This window comes from Argiope bruennichi, chromosome 9 (assembly GCF_947563725.1).
Source record: "Argiope bruennichi chromosome 9, qqArgBrue1.1, whole genome shotgun sequence".
Taxonomy (NCBI): Eukaryota; Metazoa; Arthropoda; class Arachnida; order Araneae; family Araneidae; genus Argiope; species Argiope bruennichi.
This window is the reverse complement of record NC_079159.1, coordinates 103,280,113-103,307,480: the sequence shown is the minus strand read 5'-3', so window position 1 is coordinate 103,307,480 and position 27,368 is coordinate 103,280,113. Positions and strand designations below refer to the sequence as shown.

Below are 27,368 nucleotides of genomic sequence, written 5' to 3'. Positions count from 1 at the left end.
CAATTTTTAATTAAATTCGCCACCTTATTATCTCTATCCTCGCCATTATTTGCTGTTTCATTATCAGCATTTTTTTCCTTCGATTTTGGAATTTAAAAACTTTTTTCTTTCACGGTTTTGCTTATTTAACTAGTTAATTTCTGTCACTTTCTGTAGCAGTAATAGTAACGAGTGCTTTTAGCAAAACTTATAGCTCTTCACACCGAATCTTTACAACCAACGAAGGCAAATGTGTGTGTGTGAACACAATCTGCAAGGCAGTCTATTTGACGGAAAGCGACCAAATTTGGAACAAATGTTTTTTGGAGGATTTTTTTGAAATAATGTTAAGAATTTTAATTAAAAATATAGTGAGATTTTTATGTTTTTTCGTGATAACTCCCGGAAATATTGCAGGAAACTGATTTCCACATTGCTTTAATTGCATTGAAACGTAATTAAAGCTATGTTTCATTATTTCATCAAATATTCCTTAAAGCGATTTCATCAATGTTGGTGTTGTTGAAAGAATAGTCTTTGAACAAATAGCCAGAACTCCGTTTATTTGAATAATTAACAGGTAATTAAAATGTAGCTTTCGATATAATTTTCAGCGAATCCGAGCCATACAGTGTAGCTTTTGCACTAAAAATATAAAACAAAAGAGAGAAAGTGAGGGGGGGGGGAGGAAAGCAAGTTCGTGTTTTAACGGTTTGAAAAGGGGATTTCTTAAGTGGCGCAGGAACTGAAACTAAAGAAATACTTAGACAACAGTTTAAGACAGTAAAATATATTGTTATAACACGCAGATAGGCGAGGAACATGGCTTTAATGTCTGTAGTAATTTGATGCGTAAAAACACTTTGATGAAAATAAATCTTAAACATTAAGTTATGCTTAAGAGAGTTTAGTGAAATTAAACATAATCCACGAATCGGATAGTTATCAAAGACAATTAGTAAATAAATAAAAATAATCTCTCAATCTATTAAATAATATAAATCAGGAAAGAACATGAATTTAAAAAAAATGGTCGAGTTTTAAGTTTTTCGGCGAGTCAAACATCTTCCGGTCAAAATTTCTAATAATAAATATTTTTAAAAGGTTATTTAGGTTTGTTTTTTTTCATCAATCGATCATTCCGAAATTGGAAGAAGTTAGAAACAAAATATTTTTAATATTCCGTTAATTGACACAATTACTTCGTTTTTCAATAACTAGATGATGTCATGTCTGAGAGAATTTTTTTTGTTTGGGTCTTTAAATCGTGCTTATATTTCTATATTTCTAAGATATATTATTTACTAATGTTAACAATATTTATTGGTGAATCTGCCAAATACAGCGCGGCCACATTTTTTTTTTTTTTTTTAAAGTGGCTAACGTAATGTTAAATAAATGATGATGGTGTCGTGTCCGCGTTACCACGGAAAGAGGATGCAGCAGCTTCTGAGGGTAAAGACCTCCGAGCACCCAAATGCAGAAGTCTGACTTCTAACTCAAATGAAGATTACACACACACACACACACACACACACACTCGCTTGTACAAACCCTTTTTTACAAGGGAGCTCTTTCACACACCTCACACAGGGGAAGAGCAACCATGTCCGAACCAGGACTCGAACCCGGGACGCCCAGATCACGGGGAAGACGTGCTACCCCTAAACCAGGACGCCATCTTTAAATAAATAAATAAAAAACCTCACGATATATTTCTATATTCTATTATATATACGAAGATATTCTTTTATCTTCGTCTCTTTATATCTATAAATGTTTTTTATATTGTTTTCAATGACATTTTATTGGAAATAGTAAGTTCACGAAAAAGGATTGTGCTGTATTTATTCCAAGTAAGTTTCAAAGCTAATTCATGATTTTCCTTAAGTTTAAAAATCGTATCCGCACTCGAATACAATATGTAATCATAAGTATCAGATCACTTTAAGATCAACATATTTTTTCCAAATTTCTCTGGAATAGTTGGGCGAAAAACCTTGTATTTCGGCTACGTAAAGAATATATCGCATTTTACTGCGATGACCATTTTAAGGGAATAATGAATGAAAAAGATTTGGGTTTACGCTATTTACCAAAAAGCTCTTAATGATTTTGTTCCTTATGCATTTTCGTAAAAACTTTTATTTGGAAATACATAAACGCATTTTTTTCTTAAAAATCCGATATTGTTTCTAAAAATATGCAGATTTTTTTTCAAAGTATGCAAACTTACAGAATGTTTGGCAATATGCCAAAGAAATATTCTATCAAAATTCAAAGAAAAGATTTTGAATGTTCGATAAAATACAAGTTTCTGGTAAACGTTTTTTAATTGTGCATGTGCGAAACATAATTTTTTCTGCCATTATTTCGAAGTCAAATATTAAGAGCAATTTATATAAAAATTCCAACTGGATTTTAAAAGCTATCGGCGAATACACATGCATACTTATAAAGTACCCGGTTGAAATTGTAGTATATTAAACATTAGTATTAATAATAAATATTATTTTAATCACATCATTTGTATTAATATTTGAATCATAATATAAATATATTTATAACTTGTTATCAATACACAATTAAAAGTATTTAGACATCTTCATATTTTGTTTATCCTGCAGATGGGTCAATGATTATTATAAAATGAACTCACCTTTGTTGTACTGACGGCTGCTAGTTTACGACGAAAGTTGTTTTTGCAAAAGAGAAATGATATATTCTGTCGCCAGTGTAAGACATTAAATCTAAATCGAATACGATGTTCCAAATCATTCCAAAACCAATCTATAGGACTAAGACCGGATTCTGACAGGTCAGTCCGATTTCTCAACATTCTTGAACAAAAATGAAAAGTAGAGCAGATTCTACATCATTCGCAATAAATGGGAAATTACGGATGAATCATTATGAGAAATTGACACGACAATGTAGATTAAATCACTCAATACAGTAAATTTGAGTTTCTGATAAGCTTTCACCAAATATTCTTTACGCGACGTTCACACAAGGCCAACTATTGCGCGCAATAGAAGACCACACCAATGTCAAGAAGATCATGTGACCGCAATGAGACAATGGCAATTAGTTGTATGGAGTAGACAACCATTTGCCGTTGTTCTAGTGGAATCACGTGATGTTCCTGAGGTAGGCTTGACTTTCTATTGCGCGCAATAGTTGGCCTTATGTGATCGCTGTTATAGGATTAAATTGTTCCTACAGTTGCATTTTCATGTTCTATTTAGCCCATTAAGTGCCATTTTTTTTTGTTGAAATTTTTAGCCGGATAAGTGTACAAGATATATATGTACAACATATATGTACGGATATATGTACAAGAAGTTGAGTAACAAAATAATAATACTGAAATTACATTTTGTTTTGAAAACATTTAGTGTTTTTGAAAACGGGTATCCTATAAAATGATCAATGAAATTATTTCATAAAAACAAATGATCGGGTAAATAACAGATCGTCACTGTAAACTCTAAATTACATATTTATGTACGGTATTTCATTATAATATAAAAACCAAATCAAAAATATAATGCTTCAATTGTGACAATTCTGTTCTGATCAACCTGAAGACGAATTTGTTCGTTTGTTGTGCAGAAATGGAACACAGAATAAATACTTTCTGCTATACACCATATCGATTGATATGTACAGAATGAAACTAAATGGCCAAACGTGTTAAATATATTTTTGGCTCAAGTGGAGTATGTAAAATTCCAAAATCCTCAAATGGGGATCATGGCGGCAGCTAATGCGTTAATAAAGAGTTCCGCAGTGACTTAACTACGCTCTATTGTAATAATTTAGTATAACTTTCTATAATTATACTTTAGGTAACGTATTATACATTTTTTCTTATGTCCCCACTTTCCTGTTTTCCCATTATATGCAACACTTTTTGTTAGTTCTCTCAATTTTTTTTTATGGACACAATGTATTTAAATTCTAAAGTTCATACATTTATGCCGTTTGTGGGAAGAAACCTGGGGGGGGGAGAGAGAATGGCGCACCCAACTAGAGATGCTTAGAGACAATCTTTATGAGCTTTAAAGGCAAAAAGCAGGACATGAGGAATAAAAGATGCAAATAAAAATGGGAAATGGATCTTGAAATGTGCTTTTTGGTAGGAATCAGCAATTGTTATTTATGCCAGAAATCAAGTATTTTTAAATTATGGATAAAACACTAATTATAAAAATTTAAATGTTCCATATAGGAAAAAAACAAAAACATTTATAGCATCTTAGGTAATGACACACCCAAACTATGAAATATAATCACATTAAAAAATTACTACACAATATATATCCACCACTCTCCTAACTGGTGTATAAGAAGAAATACAAATGAAGTAAAATTTACATTGGATACTAAAGGAAATATTAGGAACATGAACGAAATATTCTTATTGTATTAATGTTTTTTATTTCTTTCCCCCTGAATATTTTACCTAAGTAAAGGTTTCCCACAATTAAAACATTCTGTCGATTAAAAATACTATTACTCAGATATCTTGAAAAATATAAAACTGGGATAGTATCACATTTTATCTTTGTAATCGAAAATTTTCTTAACATATCAAGTAAATTATAAATATATATAGTTTATTATATTTTCATTACCATCTTTTAATGTAGACGTACATAATTAGATATATTTTCCTTATTTATAATTCATTACCACTATACTAACAAAAGCTTTGCTTCAAAGAAGATTGTTTAGTTTAATATGTCTAATAATTCAATTTTAAAGACACAATAAAATGATATGGAAACTGAAAGAAGAATTTTATCTCACAATATTTCTCCCTAATTTGAATATACACACATACTTTTTGCTTATATATATATATTTTTTAAGTGTTCCACTGACCAAGCTTTGATATTTTAAGTGAAACAAATAATAGCTAATACGCCTTTTAAAATCATGTTTTAATGATTAATAGTTCTGTCAACAAGATAAATCTTTTAAATGAACAATCAAGGAATTAGTGTAGTGGTAAAGAGGGTTAAAATGAGAGAAAAAGGTTTTAATGAATGGCATTGTCATTTGTCTTTTTTATTATTGAGAATAAACAATATTTTGTGTCTGCACAATATATAGGCTATAAATGTTTAAGAATGTTTTAAATTCTGGTATAATTTCATCAGTATAAGTAAAGGTTAACAACTCACCACTCTTCCTAAAATGCAATTCAATTCTGAATTGATGGTTCAGATTTCGAGCAAGTAGCAAACAAAGACCATTTCAATTAGGAAAGTATGATCCAAAAGTCGGGAAAGGAAAAATACAAGAAAGAAATAGTGAGTCAAATAACTACATCCTTATTATGTAACTGAAGCAATTATTCAAAGTTGCAGACAATCATTTGATTGAAAGCATAAACTTAGATAGCTGCTGTAACCGACTACACCATATGCAAGTATTAGGAAAAAAGCCTATATTTAAAGGACATTACCAATGACATTGAATATTAGTGCTACAAAGTCTAAGCCACAGAGACCACTCATAAAAGATTTTACTTACCCCCCCCCCCCAATAGAAAAAAAAAAAAAAAATTAGCAGGAGATAAATTTCGAACCCAAAAGTGTTGCCCATTTGCCACAATCCTTGTAGCTCCACATTTTCAATTCGAGTAATCACTCATGGTATATGTATATTGTGATTAAGCCCTTCATGTTGGAACCACAGCATTCAACATTCTTCATGTTATCTGTTATATGACTAAACACTTTTCTCTGTGGTATACTATACACATATTCTTTTAATTTATGAAGTATATGATAAAGTCATGATACTTATGTGAAGCCTGATAGCAGTACTATAAAACTATACAAATAAAGGGAAGTTGTGTATACATAGCATCCTTTATTAAGTCATGCACATGTTAGAGATCATATCTTTTTATGTGAAATTGTGTCTTTTAGCTATTTCATACCAAATTGGGACAATCCAATCCGAATTGCACTATATAAAATTACTGGGGAATAAAGAAAATAGTTCATTTTAAATTAAAACAAAAGAAATGCATTAACTGTTCAGTGCACACACTTTATTAAAATTCATCAGAAATGCAACTTGTTGTAAAAGTATTAACAAAGAAAAACAATACAAGGCTCTCAACCTCAGCATCTGTGAGCAAAGAATACATCTTATAACTTTTGGACACAAAAGTGGATGACTCGTTTTTTTTTTTCTTTTTAAAAATACATTCTGTGTTTGAGTGAGACTTATCTAGGAAATCCTCCAAAACATAAACAAATGCTAATCATATTTATATACTTTTCCAATACAAAGAAAAATGACAGATGAAAGTTTACACAGACAAAAACTACATAAAAATAAAAAGTAATAATAATAATAAACCCATCCAATTTTTAACCAACAAAAAACATTTTGTAGAATTATCATAATAACACATTTAGATCACAATATATATATAAAATATTTGAATAACACACCAATAACAAGAATATAGAAATAAGATTTCAAAATCGATTTCAGCTCTGCCTTTTGCATCTAATGATATCACTCTTATCTGCTGACAATATCACTGACCATAATTTCACCATTCGATCTATCTTTGAAAAAAAAAAGAAAGAATTGCAGAGTTCCAAGATATACTTCAAAAGTGAGGGGAAAAAAAAAAAGAGTTTATTTCTCTAATTCAAATCAAACGAGGCAATTACATCCCTGCAATGGTAATTTAAATGAAATATCTTTTATTTGCAAGCTAATAAACACTCAAAGTGTCTTCTGATGAATTTTCATAGAACGTTTTGTGATGCAGTAGTTATCATACGAAATCATTCATGGAATGATTGAAGTTTGTTCTAATCACCCACAAAATCTATTGTTTACTGATTTCCGGACCTATCACACCCGCGTCACGGAGGTTCTAATTTTGATTCTTCTCTGAACAAATTAAAGTGCATTTGAATAACAACAAAACAAACTTGCAATTGGTAGGCTACTATTCAGAAAAAAATTATAATCAAGTTTTATTGCAGCTTTACCGAGACATATGGAAATGATCGTAAAAAAATTATACATATACAAACAAATCACATCAATGACATGAATGTGTTAATGAAGCTAATCTGCATGCTGAACGATTTCAATTAGCTAGTCTTAACATAGATTGCCTATGGGTGGTACTGGATGTAGTGAATGCAAATTTCCAAATATGACATACAAAACTGAATTATTTTTGTAATTAAAAATGAAGAATCAAAAATTATAGTTCGTAACATCCAACTATAATGAAAATACCACCCCACTTTCTATTGAAGCAAAGATCTTTTAACTACAATAAGTAAAAGCAATTGGACACTTTAAAAGCAATGTACATATTCTGTAGTAAGATATCTTTTGTTCCCATAAATTTCACACATGTATAATAGGACTTAATTCAACTCTACATTAGTTATTTGAAGAGAGTTAAAAGTGCATTTCAATTTATATTTCTGATTAAAAGATAATTTTCAAAATTCATGAAATATAAAGTAGAGAAATTTCTCATAAACTACTGAAGTGTAAAAGATTTCAGAAAAAATTTATAAATTGTGTTCCCAAATCAGCAAGCCTTAATTGCATGTTTGTGCATTTGTTTTTGTTCTTGATATATTATAATTTAAAATTGAAGCATACAATTTTTTCCAAAGCAAGGAAAATGCATGTGTTCATTTTTTGAGCCAGTAGAATATGTATACGGATAGTAGATGTAAAAAGATAAAAAATATCTTGACTAATTAGAATAGTAAATTTGAAAATATGTATAATTGTAAAGAAGCCGGATTATATAAGTGGCAAAGAAGCTGCACATCTGTTTTTACAAGAGCCTATCATCAAAATATTACAAAAAACTTCACAATTACTAATCCACCTCAAAATAAAAGATTGAAATGGCATCCTACACAATATACGAATTAAAAGAAAAAAAATCTACAAAAAGAAAAGTGAAAAATTATAAAATGGACTCAAGATCTACAGTATAATTTGGCAGCGTTATTGACAGATTGAAAAGCCTTTTTTTTTTTTTCGTCAAACTCATGTGTCATGTAATGCAGATAAAATGTTACAAGTAGTAAAATGTTCACAAATATTAATTTCATATGATTGAATAGATTTCCTATAATATGATTTTTTTCCCTACTATTCAAAATAGTTAAGGTACATTTACAATTTTCTCGAGACTGTTCACATTGTAACAGACTATTCCAGTGTCCACACACACAATTTCTCACAGGTTTCTAGGAGCTTTGTACCTGGGCAGGATCGATGAGCTCCCCTGAACACAAAATTGAAACGAGAAATCTGTGAAAATGTCCTTAACACAGCAATAAGCAGGTCAATAATACGTTTCTCTTTCCACCCAGCCACCTGGATTCCTACGCAGGATGTACCGACGAACTTCGTCGTAAACAAATATTAAAAGTGAAAAAGGTAAAGCTGGTAGCCACCAATTAAACCTAGAAGAGAAGAATTACAATTTAAATTCACTCACTACAGGATTGTACTTCTAAATACACTAATTTACAATGACACACTTTTTTACAAAAATAAACTTTAAACTCTCTTTTCACAGAAATAAATTTTCAGATATTTAAAATCTTTTAAACCTCCTGTTACTCTTTTTTCAGAAAAAGAAAAAAAAATCTCAATTCATACAGTTGCTAATGTTTTTATCTTCACGGATAATTTGAAAAGATAGGTTTAGAAAGACAGGATAATCATTTTTTTTTACTCAGGCCTTGGATTCAGACTGACTTAATATGAATGCTAATGTTTGAGATTGATTTTATGTTATGGTTACAGTATGAAAAATATAAACCATATGCAAACCTGGTATTTTTTAAAGTTTAAGAATTTTTATCACCAATAATTACTTAAATTATGTATTAGGAATTTTATATAAATGCCACAGTTAAAAAAAAGAAGTGAATACAGAAAGGAAGAAAGAAATTTTCTTTAATCTTTTGAAATACACATTTGTATTTGAAATGAAAAGTGATATGAACAAAGAAAATATTCACAAATTAGTGAAAACACTTTCTTGTTTCCTTTTTTTTTTCATTAGAAGAGCCAATAAAATAAGAAGTATTCATTTAATAATTTGGGGTCAAAATGACTTAAATATGAATTAATATTACAAAAATGAGTGTGTGAGCCAAAGGCTTTAATCTTGGCATTCAATCAAATCACTGCCACATATTAATATTTATTTGTAAGAAACAAATAGAATCAGTATTTCAAGCCAAACATTAAACTGTTAAAGTAAAACTATCATTAACAACATAATATCTTTCCTTGTAAATTACGAGTCACTTTTTAAAATCACAAATAAGAAATAAGAACAAATAAGTTTCAATTAGGTTAACTGATTCAATTCATAGACTACTTACTTGAGTGGATACATTCTAAGACCTTTGTCCATTCCTGGAGTGTAGGCCAGGAAAGCAGCAAGAGCTGTTTCAAATACTAACCCAAAGTTCAAGACATGATTTCTAATAGAGAAGAAAAAAGATGAATTTCTATGAATAAAATATTGTTTTAACTAAAAAATTACATTAAGTAAAAAACAATATATACAGTGGTGGTCAAAATTGTGGACAGTTTTGAAAATTTTTAAGTTTTCTAACTTTGTATGCTTATATAAAATGTACTGTTTCACAAAATGCAAACTTGTATATATCATTTTAAAGAGAATTTAATGCTTATTTCAATATAAAAAGGAAAATTCAAATATTTACAATACAAAAAAAGTTGGATGGCAGTAATTATCGAGATACATTAGATGTTGATGACTGCAGTGAGTTATCAGTACTTAGTAGGGTAGCCTTTATTTTTTATTACAGCTTCACACTGATGTTTTATTGAATTGACAAGAGGTTTAAGCTCTTCCTTTGTTATTAAATGATGATAGGAAATAATTATAGACTCAATTAATTCTCTTTTATTTGATGAACACTTCATATGTACAAGAGTCTTCAAACGGTGCCATAATTTCTCAATAATTTTGAGGGCAGGACAGTTTCCTGGCCATGATAATAATCCAATGCTCTTTGTACTAAACCACGCTTTCGATATTTTTGCTGCGTGGCAAGAAGTTGAATCCTGCTGAAAAATGAATGATGTGTTGTTGGGAAAGAGATCACTGTGGAAGGTGTAAGTTTTGGCTCTAGAATAGTGTCAATGTATTTTTTTGCATTTATTATATGCATTTAATTAACATGAAGGAGACCAATACCATCTGCTGACATGCATGACCAAATCATAACACTAATTGAGTTATTCATAGCTGCCTGAATGCAATCAGGATGTAGCTCTTCGCATATTCTATGTCCTATATATTTTCTCCATCATTGATGAATAACAATATCTTTGTTTCATCACCCTGTACAACTTGGGATCACTGATCATCGGTCCAATTAATGCGTTCCTTTGCTCACTGTAATCTTTTTATATGCTGCTGTAAATTGAGATAAGGATTTTTTTGTTGAATTCTATCTCTTAGTCCAACAACTAATAATCTTCTCCTGATTATTATTGAACTGACATAAATGCCAGCATCATTCAATTGAGTTCTGATGGCCGTTAATGGCATTCTTCTATCTTGGAGACATAGTCATTTTATTCTCCTATCATCAGCAGAAATGGTGCTCCTTTTTCAGCTATTTCTGCTTTGTTTTTAAGTGAATTTGTCTCCTGATATCGTAAACAAAATTTTCGGACACCATATGTAGTCACTGATCCACTCACCTGTCTTGCAATTTCAGCATAGGAAAGACCATTTTCCTGTAACACAATATTCTTAGTTCTCTTTCTAGGTGTCCAATATATTCTTTTATTTGATGTCATTGCTTCTTAACTAAATATTAGAAATATTTACAAAAATTCAAACTATAAATTAAAAAGGTTAACAAAATTTCTGACTTGCAATTTGATTACATAAAAAACAGTCTTCCTTCTATAGAAAAAAGCACAATAATGACTTGTTCCAACTTTAAACATGATGTCAGCTTCTGCTAGCAGTTATTAACATTTGACTGGTTCCTGGAACAAGAACAGTGATTTGTCAGGAAAGTTAGAAATTGCAATCCATTTCATCATCGTATTTTTGTTATTCAGATTAAAGTAAGAATAACTTTTTTTGTCTTTGAATTCTGCTTTTTGTATTGAAATTAGTATTAAATTCTCTTTAAAATGATATGCAAGAGCTGGCATTTTGTGAAATGTAACATTTTCTATAAGCATACAAAGTTTAAAAACAAAAATTTCCAAAAGAGTCCACAATTTTGGCCACCACTGTATGTATATATATATATTAAAATTTTTAAAAAATACCTCATTCCTTGATGAAGAATTGAATTTCTTCTAGTTTTACAGATTATTATGTCTGCCCACTGCACTATCACAATTGAAACGAAGAAAGCTGTGTGACAAGTATATTCCAAAATCTTTCTATCCTTGAATGTCTACAAAAATGGGGGAAAAAATAATCAGCTGCATATACATTCTTTAATTTAAAATGAATTGAAGTTTTACTCGATAAAGTTATGCATTAGAAGCATTAATATAATATTTTTAAAATATTGTACCCATTCTTGATTATAAGAATCAGTCAAATCATTCACAGCAGCTGAGTCCCATTCTTTTCGCAGGCCTAACAGTCTGTCCGGCCAGAAGCCATTTTCACTCATTATAACAAAATAGGTAAAGAATCCAGCAGCGGCTTGCATCATGCCAATCTGACCATAGGACATGGATATCAACCTAAAAAATAAATTATTCAAAAAAATAAACCAGCAGCTACAATAATATCAAATTAATAACATTTAATTTGTCACTATTCGTAAGAATTTTGGTGTTTAATTTTTTAAATACTTTTTATCAGTAAAATTTATGCTCTGTTACAAAGAAATAAATAGCTTTTTTAGGGATAGGCTTAGCGGTTATCTGTGGTTAAATGATGAAGACAATGCCTGAGCTCATAACCTCCTCTCTAAACATTACAACATATTGTTTTAATCCAACATTAACATTGGAAATTAACCCTGCTTATATGCACACTTTTTGATAGAATTGGTTTTAAAATCTAGTCAATCCCCATCAGATAATATATATTTAAACTCCGAAGTACATTAATACAAAGAAACTGATATCGAATGTATGATTGAATGTTTAAATAATAAGTAACATAAATAATTTTATCATCTTGAATGTATCTACAACATTACAGAACAAAATTATCGCTACTTCATAGATGAATGTCATAAAAAATAACTAAATACCTATCAAAATAATATTTTGTTCAGTTTTTGAATAAATTTATGTTCATGATAAAATTTAGACTTTTTTTTTTTTGGCATGACAATGATTAGAGGCTAAATACTATGCATGGAATTGTGATATGAATGATTCAAAAATTGCTCAAATGCTTTACAGGAAAGACAAGTGGAATCATAACTTCCAAATTTGGACAGAATTACTTCTTAGTTAGTAAATATTAAAAAAAGAAAGGGTTTTTCAAAATTTCAATTAATTACAAATTAATCGAAATTTTGATGTTTTCCCTCAATAACCAAGGGACATTTTATCATATAAAAACAATATTTACATCAGTTTAAAATTTTAGAAACTAACATTTCAATTACAGTAATTTTATTATGATACAAGTTTTTCTCTATTTTTGATTTATTTTCAAAAATATTTCTCAGAATATTTTACAACAATATGCTTCACTATTTTATACACATGCATGGTGTGACAATATTAAATGCATTTGTGTGAAAATTACCACTGCTAAGAGAAAAGTATCAAAATCGACATAAAGACAGAAAAATCAAGCTTAAGACATTATCATGTTATATGTGTCAGATTAAAAGTATTAATCTTCTTTCATGAGTTATTGCTATTCTTGGGAATCAAAATTTTCCTATACACCAAACTCAATAAATATACATAAATATAATTATTTTAAAGCATAGCTCTTCAAGATTTTACCAAAAAAATACGAAAGAATGGAATTAAAAGAGTTAAGAGATATAGAAAATTAAAAATACATAATACCAGAAATGAATTATAGGACAGTGAAATGTCAAGCATTTAAATTAAAAAAAAAAAAAAAAAAAAGAAATCATCATTATCATCTATAGATATATCAGTTAAATGATACAGAAGAAAATAAGAAAGAGAATGAAATATTGAATGTTCTATAAGATGGCTACCCATTAGCAAAGCAAATGCACCTCTTGTATTAGTTCCTCCCAACTTACCGTTCATTTACCAATTTGTCCTTTTTGGGGTCTCGAGGTTGACGCTTCATGATGTCGCTTTCCGCAGTTTCATAAGCGAGAGAGATAGCTGGAACCTATTGAGATGATGAATTGTGCTAATGAAGAACTATAACTACACCAAACAATGCTTAACACGAAGTTGTGGGACACATGGTTTAACCCAATACTTAACAGCAAACCACAACCGAAGAAATCAAAATACCTCCTCTAAGAAGTTAATTTGTAATTATGTACCATATAATTGTTGAAACAACTGATTAACTGGATACTTCATTAAAAGAAAAAGCCTCAGGAACAGAGAAAAAGTATCAAAGCATATGAGTAGAACAGATACAACAAAAACAAATGAATTTCTTTATCAAATAAAAAGATGTTATTTATTTATTTATTGCCTTTAACATATAAAATATGTTACTGAAAAAAAAATGCCTAGTTTTTTCATAACATAAAAAAATGAAATTAATGAAAATATAAAATATCCTTGCTTTTTAGCATAAGATAGCTTTATGTATTCATTTGGGAGAATTACTTTGCATGAAATCACTGCATTAGTCTTTAGACAGTATTTGATGTTAAAAGATTTCTTGATATCTAATAAAAACAACAGTTGGTAGTACTACTTTTTTTCTTATAACTTATGCATGATTTAACATTATTTCCATTAAGAAACATAAATTGCTTCTGCTCTTGAAAGACTTGAAATTTTATAATTTACTGTGTATACACAGAAGAAATAAAATGCAACATCACAAATTATTGTAAAATGACATGCAGTGATCTTTTATGTATTTTATTTTTAAGGCAGCATTAATTATTCTATTAATTTTTTCAGATCAAATAATAAAATATTTCAAATATAAAATTGATTAGAATGACAAATTTCTTAAATAAAAAAAAAATCTGCTTATTTATGAATTGAAAAATTTTAATTGACAATTTATTTATTATTAACTACTTTATAGAAAAATTAATTATTTTATAGAGTAATTAATCAACCAGACATGAGGTAGGTTTGGGACAAAATAAAAATCTGAACTTCAGAAAATAATTAGTGGTACAAAACAAATTAAAACAAAGATCAAGAAGTAAAATACGGACAATTAATTGTATAGTAAAATAAATACAAGAAATGTTTGAAGTAATAAAAATATTATAAAATTATTACATAAAAGAAAATTAATAACAAAAATGATAAAATTCAATTCTAAAAAAATGTTGAAATCTGCATTTAAGCAGAAAAGTGTCATGTCTGGTCAGTGTTCAAAATTATTAATTCATAAATTAACTTCATTCATTATTTCTAGAAATAGCTGAATTAGATATAATAACATTATGAAAATAAATGAATTAGATATAATAAGAACAACTTGTAAAAACATTATTTGCCTTAGAAACATATGCTGAACCGGTTGTGTAACTTCTAATAGATCAAATGGACAAATGAAATAGGAAAGATTACCTTGATAAGATACAAGATTATTTTTTTTCATAATACAATGGAGCAAAAACAGTAAATTAGAAGAGAAAGGCAACAAAATAAAAATTACCTATCTAGAAAATATAAAATTGTGTGTAATGAAATTTTCTAGCAAATAAACTGTTTAATCCTTTTTCTTTTAAATTCAAAAATATGTTCAAATATACAACTACTATACAGATTTCACAGAGAAATAGGAGAGACTTTTAGAATAAAAATCAAAGAAAACAAATACCTTCTTCCGCTATTGCTGATTGTCACAGCCCTCCCAAGAAAAAGAATGAAGTCTGAAGAATTTTAGAATAATGGAATAAAGATAAAAACTAGTCCTCTAAGAAATTTATTTTAAAAAACCCCCAACAATAAAACAAATGAAAAATCACAATGAAAGTTAAACAAAAATAACACTATAGATATTTGAATGAAATTTAAATTTGAAGAAATGTTTCCATTCAAAAGAGATTCAAGCAACAATAAGTAAGCATAAGAAGCATTCGAAACTTCTAATCCTATTATAGCACAAACTGCCCACCAATATTGTTATGATATCTTCTTGATATTGGACAGCATTGAGAACATCTAGCAACATCATGGAGATATTGCACAATATCTTGTGTAAACAGTGAAATGGCATCCATGTTACAAAGAAAAAAAAATATCAGGACCACCATTCCATATCACCAAGAAATTTCTGTAGCTTTTATTATTCCTCATCAGTCTCACAGTTTCTTATTTTCTACATAATAAATACTTATAAGTACTTTAAGAAAAGAACAAATAACTAAAAAAAATCAACTCTTGAATTGCCAAAAGTTATATTTTTTTTCCCTTTACATTACTTACAAGCCTATCAGCCTTAATCTTACTTTCCCATTTTTCAGAATTAACAGGCTGCATTACTTATTCAACTACGAGATTATACTTAATTTTTGAATACAAAATTATTAAATTCAAAGGCACAGTTTTATCCACATGAGTCTATTAATGGCTTGATGCATCACCATATCCCTCAATTTTTAGCATGTTACTTCTTTGTTAGTAGGTTATATTAGATATATTTATTGCACCCCCAGTTAAAATTTTGAATTATTTCTGATATTTAAATCATTTGAAATGAAAAACTCAATCACCAATGAGGGAGGTAAACTATTTAGTTAATTACTTACAAAAACAATCAGCCTGCATAAAAAAGAAATAATAATTTTGCTAACTAAATGGATACATAAAGAGAGAATACCATCGAGTCATATAAGCTATTTTCATGAGAAAAATATTTAATATACTGGCACGAAACATACAAATTTCTAATGTGAGATTAAGAAAACTAGCTTTTAAAGTAAAATTTGGAGAGGAATATTTTCAAAAAAAAATGAAGAGAGGGGAAAAAAAAACTGCTTATACAACAATTATTGCACTATTAGATAAAAATTTTAATATAGATTAAGTTAAAAAACTGGCATCTTCACTGCTGCGTTTGTTGTTAAATATGGGTTAAAGCATGATCACAAAATAAAGAAAAATTAACTACTTTTATCATGCCAAAGAAAAACAATTAGCATGCAAAATTCACTCATTTTTATTAAATAATACACAATACCATTTTATACACTAAGATAAATGCAAGCAAACACATAAAATATATCATCTGAAGAAACAGCAATATTTTTTTAGTAGCCCCTCCATTTTAAACAATATCTTGTTAAGCAAATAAAAATAATTTTAAAGCTAAAGCAACACATATAAATTACAATTTAATATAATTTTGAGATTTATATATCGTTATGGGGAAAAAAGCAACATATATTACTCTTGCAATTAGAGTATTTGAAGAAAAATGGATTAAAAGTTTTTTTAAAGTAGCAAATAAATCAAACATTCTACAATGATGAATGTAACAGCAATTTTTATGGGTTAAAAAAATCATAATATAAATAATTTTTTTAGGAATTTTTAGCAATTATTGCTTTCAGTTTTCAACTAATCCTCTAAATAAATTATGCTTTGTAAAAGATTAAATGCAGTTATCACAGATACAGAAGACATTTGGAAAAATCTAATTAATACTCTAATAAATGCATATTACGTCCATTTTTCAATTTTTTCATATGATAGGCAGCAGTATACACTTTCATAGAATTATTCAGGCATGGTGCACAATTCTTTATGAGAAAAATATCCTTGTCTTGCTATTAAGGTTAGTTACTAAATTAAAAACTAATATAACAGAATATTTGAAGTAAAATTTTAATAAATTAATCCATAACTTATATCAGGCTGTGTCATTACCATCCAATTTTGATAGATTTCAACAAAAAATATTGCATTGACAAAGTGATTAAAACTAACACAGGATTCACAACATTTCAATTGAAAGAAATTCATCTTTTATGAATTTCCAAAGTAACACAACGTTATAGCACAAAGTTATGCCAAAGTAACACATAAGAAATCGGGGGGGGGGGGAACTAATAATAATTTTACCCAAAAGCAAATAGATAAATTTAAAAAAAAATTTGAATATTTTTAAGAGTAGAGAGATTAATTAATGAATCTACTAACATAAACTACAGCCATTTTTTGCAAGTAGTTTCAGTTTTCAGGTGCTTGCCAAAGCAAGACTAGATTAATTTGTATGAACCAAATTTCATGATAAACAGTTAATTATTATAATTTCAATCATTAAGTGCTATTTCAAATCCATTAGTATATGGTTGATATTGAAATAAAGTCTCCAAGTGAAGCACGATTATAGGTCAGTTCCTCCTAAAAGTTCTTCAAGAAGGTAATCCATCTCTTTGTATGAGAGCAATGTCTAATTTCTTTCTAAGAATGCTCTGGCCAATAGAAATGATTCATACTTTTCCTTTAGATCGTCTTCATTAGTTACACCAGATCATGGTAGTTAATCAACAACTGATTCAAAAGTGAATAAAAAGTATTAATTGAGAAAGAAACTGTTTCAAATAATCCAAATTGCCAATCTTTTGCTTGTATGGAATTATTTTCACGAACGCTAGACACATAAAAAAAATAAAGAATTGCATTATGCCTAAAGATTTAATTAACCAGGCTATGGGATTTTCTCATTCAATCTAATGCCTAGAAATGTTTTTATTTGCAAATTTGTTATGAGCGGCAGAAATTTTAGAGAAATTTTCAATCCACCATTTTTTTATTTAATAACTTTTTCCCAAATGTCAAATATTTGAAGCAAGGATCAGGTACAAAATAATACATTCCTATTTCATACAGAAATGAATTATTGTAGAACTATTCTTAAAAAAATGATAGTGATATAATATAACTAATAGTTTCCAAGTTCAGTTGGGTTTTGATTCTATTAAGATTCCTATTCAACAATAATTCTTTCTTTCCAGAAGAAAAAGGATAATCAAAACTATTCTATTTCATAAAACCAATTCGTAAAACTTATTTCTATCAGTATATTACACTAAGCATAAATTAAAATTTATAATTTAAACCCAAACTAAATTGAAATGTTCTCCTCTCTCTGAAAAGATAATAATATAAATCTTGAGTTTAAAATTCATAAAAGAAATAATAGTAAAATTCATAAATGGTTAATTTTAAGAAAATATTTTGGAAGTGGAATAAAAAACTGGTGGTCAAAATTAATTTATAAAGCAACCAAGTCTCTTCAACCAGAATTATTCACAAAACCAATTTTTGGTGCAATAATACCAATAAATAATAGTTGCTCAATAATAAAAATAGTAATGGATATACAAACAGATTATTTCAAGCATTGGGCCAGCCTTTATTTTGCTTATCAAATATTCTTGTTAACATAAATTATGTTACAATTACTATTTTGATTCTGTAATTTTCATAATCTTTTGGTAAATGATAAAATTATAAATCATTTAAACATTTCATTTAGTCTCTAGAATTGAATGAAGAAAAAATAATATATATGAATGACCAATGTGCACTAAAAATATATAACAAACATTAGATATTTTAAAACCTGGAAAATTCAATAATTTTCTGTTGTTGTTGTGCTACTAACATCTAAGGTTAAACATCAACTCACAAGAAAACACTAAAGCAATAAAGGAGGAAGGAAGAAATAGAAAGCATGCAACATAAGCAACAAAATATACCCATATTTATTGCTGTGAAAAGCAAGAAAAGACCTTGAATAACAACGCAGCAATGAAGGAGCACTTATCATTAAATCCATGCAATTTATAACCTATCAGTAACAATCACACTGACATCTGCTGAATAATCGATGCAACAAAGATTGCAGGAATTTACCTCTCATTTACTAATTTATCATGTTTTGGGTCACGAGGTCTTCTTTTCATGATATCTGATTCAGCATGTTCATATGCTAGAGATATGGCTGGTACCTGTAGCAAGTAAGAAGGAAGAACGACACATGTTAGGAGCACAGAAAAACAGAATGACACATGCACAGGAAGTCACCACAGAAGTACAGAGCTAAGAACACAGGAGACAGTACATGCAAGTTAATTGAAAAGAATAGAATAGAGACAGAAAAGTGCAGAAATTGCCTATCAGGTTCTATGACAATTTTATTACTCATTTTTTTTACTAAGTTGTAATATTTAATAGATTCATCATATAGAGTCAATAGATATTAAAAAATTACTTCACACATTGCAAATTCGTTTTTAAGTGAATAATCTGACGAATTTATGAGAGACTTATTAAAAGTATATCCTATTTTATACTTTATTTTCAAAAATTTAAATGATGCAATTTTTTACATATTTACAAACCACACCCTTCTTTAAAGTGTTCTTAATTATACAAAAAGCAATGAAAACAAATTAATCACTTTGCATCCTGCAATTAGAATTCTCTTTAATGTACAAGAATTAATTTCTGAATGTATATGAATATGGGAAAAGCACATTTAAGGTAAACATTTACTCTTACACATGGAAATGTATTAATTTCCATGTTGTATAAAAACGAATTACTTTAAAGAAGTAACATAAAACAGCCATGCTTGATTTCATGCAACCTGTAACAAAAGTGAAAATTCAAACAAAAACACATACTTCAATGATTGTTGAATTCCTTTTCCATTAATAGACCATGCAAGGAATTAAACAATTATTAACTAAAGTAATATCATTTCCATGAAATAAAAAAATAAATGAGAATCAAATAAAAATAACTTTTAATAAAACATATAAAAATCACCCCAATACTGTAATATTAGATAAAGGTTAGATATACCATAAATTTCTTACGAAAATCAAAATTTACTGTTTTGGAACAATACATTGCACCATACCAGAAAAAATATATTTATTTATAAAAACTAAGATTTTTTTTTTTTTTTTTTTTTTTTGTAAAAATAACTAATATTACCTTGTAATGATTAAAAGACACAAATAATTCTGTCATCAGTATTAAATGAGTAATTAAAATAAAGCAAACATAATATAAAAGGAAATATTAAGACTAATAGTAATTATTGCACATGCATTTTAGATGAAATAACCACAATGTAACATACAAATCAATATATACCATGCATATGGTAATTCGTAATAAGGCAACAACAAATGATATAGAGAAAGGGAATTTTCAAAACTAAGCTATTTAAGAAAAAACATGGGTATTTCACTCATAAAGAGTTAAACCTATTTTTGTGAAAAGATAAAATCATATTTGTATAAATAGCCAACTTACCATGTCTGTACCCAAGTCAATACACAAGATTGTGACAGTTCCTAACGGCAAAGGAATATCAGCCAAAATAAACAGTAAAAATGGTGATATTTCTGGAATGTTACTAGTTAATGTATATGCTATAGATTTTTTCAAATTATCAAAGATAAGTCGACCTGGAACAAAATAGCAAAATTCAGTACATAAGTTAATATCTCAGTAGTACCAATTTCTTTTTTAAACAACAAATCAACTATATTCAGTGACAGATGAAAGTGCATAAAATATTAAGATAATAAAATCAAATTATCAAGATAATACATGACTTCAACATTTTATGTCAATAGAAGGAACTCAATATTTTTAGGGAAAACTATCAAGTAGATTCCTTACACAAAGATACCAGGAAAATTTCAATATAGTTTCTCTGACAGAGGCATTTCTGCATAAAATAGGGTCCAAGGCAAGTCCAAAAAATAGAGCCCCACCCCTTTCATTTAAAAAAAATTTAATCTATACATTCCACTTCCTAAAAAGACTTTATGAAATAGAGTGCTTAAGTTCAAACAACAAATAAACCTAAACAATAATTAAAAGGAACAATTATGAGTTAATATGATGTAGCTATCATCAGTGATTAAAGGGATTCATTGAGAAATTAATTGCATTAATTTCAATTATTTTTATTTAATTATAATAATTGCACTTATTATCATAAAACTACATATGAAAACTACATATTAAAGATTAGAAACTATATATGAAATCTAGTTGTCTCATTGAGTAACAAATTAAAGCTACAATTTACAGCTTTAGAATTATAGCAAGACAATTCATGTATTCATAGTAACTATGATTTATAAAAAATCTAACCCAGAAATACAAAATATGGTAAGTTTAAAATATATATGCATAAACGAAAGAAAAACTTTATAAGGTATAAAATAACTTTTTATGTTTTTCATAGTTTAAGGGTGGATTTGATTTTGGATTTTAAAAAAAATTGAGATATAATCATCTATTTTTGCAGAAGAAAAATAAAAATTTAAGGAGTTTATAAACATTGATGTACTTTTGATTTTAAATTAAGAAAAGAAATTTATTGTAAATCATATTTAATAATATTTTTTAAAAAATCATTAAAATTATAGAAAAACTGTACAACAATTAAATTTTAGTCATTAAAAAGATAATTTGTATAATTTTATGATGGAGCTGAAATTATTTTTGTGTGATATTTTCAGTAATTACTACCACCAAACATCAAAAGTCACCTTATTTCATAATCAAAATTTTATTTGATGTTTTGAAAAAAAAAAAAAAAAAAGATATTTAGAGATGCACATTTCCAGAATCTCAAGTATATTTTATCAAATTTGGTGATTTTTCAATGATTTACCAAGTAATGTATCAAAAGTTAGATAAACATGTGCACTCATTTGTTTTTAGCAAAAGTAGAGATAAACGCACAGTGAACATTATACAGAGTCTATTCTGTTATCTAAAAAGCAATGTAAGGATAAAAACATAAAAGATTTCTATAAATTAATAATTTTTAATCCTAAATTTTTTTAATAAACTTTGCTAAATTTGTTAAGATATTAAATACCCTATAATTTTAACTACTGAAAAAAATTAGATATCAAATTCAGTTTGTTTTTCGCAATAAAATTTTGATACAGTTTCAAAATTCTAAAACATGTCTCTCACTGTTCTCGTACTTAAAAAAAATCTGAATAAGGATTACATCATTCATTGAAAATAACACTAAAATATGAATAATAATGAAAAAAATTATATACTATATTTTTAGTCTATAGGAACTGAATATTGATAACTTGGAACAGATTCTTTTCATACTTTAACAAACAATATTTCTTTTGCTTTTCTGCTGTTTGAAAACAGGATACTCTTATGACATGAACATCAAAATAAAGCAATATCCAGTCAGCAGAAATATGCGTGCCATAACATTTTATTTCCATGCATACCTAGAAAAGCCTAGAGATACCCTGTGAAGTTAATTAGTATATAGTCAGCGGTCAATTATACATTCCCCCTCACTAAAATACAAATCTTTAAAAAGGAGCATACTCAGCATCTCCTTTCAATATGGGGGTTTGATCATTATAACATAAGAACATAACATCTGAACATAAAATTATTTGCAACTTTGTTTTTAGAAATTTATCTAAGAAAAGTACAGTTTATCAAATTATAACGAACACAATATCTTTTATATTTTCCCGTATTTGATTAAGGCATTTTAATTTTAAAAACTTCAAAAACTGAGCTTAAAATAAACATATTTTCTCTTAAATACAGCTCACTGATTCTTCAACTTTGTACCTCCTCTTAAAGGAAACCAGGGTACATGCCCTGCTGTCTCACCTTAATTCTTCCATTGTTCTCTGATTACTGTTTTTAAAACTTGAAACCATCCTCATTCAAAAGACCATTTAGCCCGTGGTATCTTATCACCAACAGTTTTAATCTATCTTGCACCAAGGAATCTACTGTCATCATTTTTTGGATTATCGAAAGAAATTCTTTAATGTCATAAAACATTATACATTATTTTTAAATACATTCAAATTGTAATTAAGACAGTTTAACTAAGCAAGACTTGTCACTGACTATAGGTTCATAAAAAAATATTCCAACCTTCTTCAACTCCAGTAACAATTGAGGCGAAGTTATCATCTAAGAGAATCATATCTGCTGCTTGTTTACTCACATCACTTCCAGCAATACCCATGGCAACACCTGCAAACAATTATTATGAAAACAATCATTTTTTTAATAATCATAAAAAGTTCCAAATAATGATTAAAATTTTTTAAAGTGTCAAATTTCTAACATTTAATTTAACACAATCTAAAATTACAAATAAATGCAGATTTTTAACTATCCAGATTAATTAAAAATAATTATTTGTCATAAAATAAATAATAATAATTTTTTGTGGTATTGCAAATGAGCTTTAATTAAAAACCTTCTACATTCCATAGACACAATACAAGTTAAGGCATACATGTTAATGTTCAATTTTATATCTTTCATGTAAGACCAACCTTTTCATATTAGTGGTATCATTAATCTATGAATTGTAAAATAAGTTCAAAAGTATCTCAGAATTAAAATTAATGTTTTGTTAATTTTAAGAGTGCATCTATTTGTAGCATGCAGTGTTTAGTATTAAGAGAAATATATATATATATATGAAGCGTTTAAATTTGGATTAAACTCACCTAGTGCTTAGCAAATACAAAATTAAAAAATTCCCTCCTTTGTGTTTTGCAACCCTTATTTTGAAATGTAGTCCAAATAATATTTTGATGCTTAAGGTATCCTTTTTAAAATTCTTAATTTATTACTATACTAGCCGCCTTTGGCGACCAGCCTGTTCGTCAGTATTACAGAATGCTACAATTTTCAATTAAATATTTTAAGTAACTGGTCTCTTAATAGATTCTCAAACAAAACATTTTTAATTTTTAAATTTTGACAGTCATACCAAACTTATACTGTTGTTTGGATCGTTTCGTTCAATTTACTATATATATTTTGCTAATTTGTTGTCATTTCCGGTAAAACTTCAACTTTAATTTAAAGTGGAAATAATGAAATTGCAATTAATATAAAGATATTTTTTAATAAAACCAAGCGTTTTATTTTATTTATCATCTTTATTGTTATTTATTTATTATTATTATTATTGAATATGAGTATTGCAAACAGAATCGCTCGGTATGTAAGTTTTATGTGAGCTACAAAATGTTTTTCATAATTTATGTAATTTATCGGAGAATAATTCAACAAAAATTTCTCAGATTCAGCATAAAATTCAGTTTTTAGCTTTGCTTTCAAAAGGATTGAAATGAAATCAATAATAATATTTTGTTCCGGCCTATAAATATATTTCAAAAATTATGAAGTCTAAATTTAATGCAGTAAGGTATCATATTCTGAGAAATATTCTGGACACACCAAATTTTAAATAAATGAATGAATGTTTCTATTTTCAACGATCAACTAAGACTGATTTATGAAGTTTTGAATGTTAAAAATTTAGAAAAACTCAACGTTTTCATAATCTTAGGCCAATTAATCTTGAGAAACCTGCACTCTGATTGGCGTATTTCTTTGAAATGATCGATGGAAAATCTAAAATTATCCTTTTTTTTTTATTGAATAGTGATATTCAAATTTTCATAAATCAGTCAGTTTAAGTGATTGATTTAGTTGATTGGAAATTAACTCTCTTTATTTAAAATATTAGTGTTTCAAAAACATTTTGTTAATCGTGTTTTCCACAGCAGAAGCTTTATGTAAAATCAAAAATTCGTTATTTATTAGAGCCTTTATTGAATCAAGTTACATAAAATATAATCATTTTCCATTTAGACCATTTTAGCAGATCAGTGTCTAACTAAAGGTTTACAAATTAGTGTGTGGCCCTGATTTGAATGGATATCTTGTTCATATTAAACAAAACTTGCCATAAAATAAAACTGATTTATTGGATTAATAATATAGAGAGTGTAAAAGATCATAAAATAATTTTTCTTGAATTTATTTATTAGAAAAACTAATATTTCATATTTGTTTCATTTCCTACAGACACGTGCCGAAAATCATATTTTTGCAGATTTCATTTCCAAAAAGATTTATTTTTAATTGGAGCTGCAATCAATGTGATGGGAACACTTTGAAAAAAGCTAATTTTTTTCTATGAATGCGAAACGTGCTCGTGCAGCTTAAATTTTATTTTTATTTTGTATGAAAAAAATTGTTGAAAAATATAGTTAAAATATTTATTTAAAAATTCATTAAAAATAGAAATTTAATTTTAAGATTAAAACATTGGTATCATTTAAAAGATAAATTTTCGATCTTTAACTTCATGTAAAAATCTTTTTTGTGCGGTAATATTTTTGGAAATTATAGCAGAAACACGCCAAAATTTCGCTTAATTTTTAAATAAATAAAATTCTGATTAAAAATTCGAAAAAATAACCCCCAGGTGCACATTCCCGGCCCCCAAGGTATACACGTGCCAAATTTGGTAGCTGTAGGTTGAATGGTCTGGCCTGTAGAGCGCCAACACACACACACACACACATTGAGCTTTATTATAAGTATAGATTTAATTTTTTTTTTAGCTCAGGGAAAGTTATGTTTTGTTGACATTAATAAAGATTTGTTTTTATACTTCGTTAAACGTTTTCTATTCTAAAATAAAATGCATAATAATAAATAATAGTAATATAGTCAGTCACAAATATTTTTAAGAGCACTAATAAAAGGAACCATAAACCAATACAGTGCTTTAAATGTGTCATTAAATATTATTTATTTTTAATAAACTATTAACTGACAGCATCAAAAATATTTCCATCAATTGCATTAAACACAATTTTGTTGGTTCAATTTAAGTTTTATTTGAAATGTAAAGATCCTAAATGAAACAATCTACAATTTCTGTTTAGCATCCCAATTAATAAAATTACACTGCCGATGAGTATAAAACAACTCAATACATTTCTTATTCTTTGGTTTTAAAATTTCTATTTCTGTATTTCTATAATACATAGCTTGATTTAATAAAAACTGGACACTGATTTATTCTGGCTTAATATTTCATTTGTAAATGAAGTTATTTTTATAAAAATAACTTTGTTTGCTACCTTCCAGATTGCCAAATCACATTCTTTTCTCAAATTATTTTGCAATTAATTCATTCAATAAATATAGTTTAAAAAAGTATTACCGATGTCAGCTTTCTTCAAGGCAGGAGAATCATTCACACCATCACCAGTCACAGCTACTATAGCACCTTGCCTCTGGCAACCTTCAACAATGATTAACTTCTGTTGTGGAGATGTCCTGGCAAATACTATTTCTGTATGGTTACGTAAAATATCATCAATTTGATCATGTGTCATATCTCTCAATTCAGATCCATGAATAACAGCTGCTTTAGCATCGCTGGAAAAAAAATCAGAAAAATTCAATTAAATTAATTCATATAATAATATTTATTTTTACGATTTTTCAACAAACGAAATATTGAAAACATTACATAGAAATAAATGATTTACGTGGCAATCATGTAGGAACAACTGTTATTTCATCATGTAACCCTACCTACTTAACTTACTATAGCACCCTCAAGTAGCTAATTATAAGAAACAATGTTTCAAAATTATGATAAGAAACTGATTGTTTCTTATATTAGGTTTCTTGAGAGCACTACAATAAATAGTCAAAGGTACATAATGATATGACAGCAAACTATTAACTATTTAATAATTGCCATAAAAATTTAATAATAAACAAAGGGATTTATTTATTTTTAATTTGTTTTATTCCTGAATAAAAAGTTTCAATATTTGGTTTGTTAGACTGTATAGAAAATTAATCAGGGCCAAGCACATCAGCACAGTGTTTAAAATAACATGACTAAAATAACATTTCATAATTTTGTTTCATTACATAGAGAAAAACACAGCTCTTTCAATTTATCTATAAAAGATTTTATGTTATATCTTATTCTGTCTTCTATAAATACTTGAATTGTCATAAATTACAGATATTTGAGTGAAAATTTGGAAAGATAATTAATATTTACTTAGGATTCACATCATCAATTGGAATATTTAGCCTCTGAGCAATATCTTCAACAGTTTCATTGCCCTCAGAAATGATTCCTACAGCTTTAGCTATAGCTTTGGCAGTGATTGGATGATCACCAGTAACCATAATAACCTAAACAAATACAAAGAAAAAATTCTTAAACAACTCAAAGACACTAAATATTATATCGTTATTAACATTAATTAACAGCAAAATCAAAACAAATCAAAAACCAATTAATACATTTTATACTTCCTTAAATTGATAATTATTTATATAATGAT

The 27,368-nt window shown here is 27.7% G+C and overlaps 1 protein-coding gene across 2 annotated transcripts in view; it reads right to left on the bottom strand.

Moving 5' to 3' along the window:
• Positions 1-6,027: 6,027 nt before the first annotated feature.
• The window catches only part of LOC129984515 (sodium/potassium-transporting ATPase subunit alpha-like), a 95,206-nt gene continuing 73,865 nt past the window's right edge, over positions 6,028-27,368 (bottom strand). The window contains exons 13-21 of one of the 2 annotated variants that reach the window (XM_056094409.1): positions 27,080-27,216; positions 26,219-26,436; positions 23,110-23,211; positions 20,467-20,621; positions 19,054-19,148; positions 11,598-11,772; positions 11,344-11,474; positions 9,402-9,503; positions 6,028-8,468 (exon numbers count right to left, since the gene is read on the bottom strand). In XM_056094409.1, coding sequence (XP_055950384.1) covers positions 8,348-8,468; positions 9,402-9,503; positions 11,344-11,474; positions 11,598-11,772; positions 19,054-19,148; positions 20,467-20,621; positions 23,110-23,211; positions 26,219-26,436; positions 27,080-27,216 — 1,236 coding nt within the window. In that variant the 3' untranslated portion in view covers positions 6,028-8,347. Of the gene's footprint in view, positions 8,469-9,401; positions 9,504-11,343; positions 11,475-11,597; positions 11,773-13,274; positions 13,370-19,053; positions 19,149-20,466; positions 20,622-23,109; positions 23,212-26,218; positions 26,437-27,079; positions 27,217-27,368 lie in introns of both variants that reach the window. The other variant, XM_056094408.1, reaches the window with a different exon arrangement.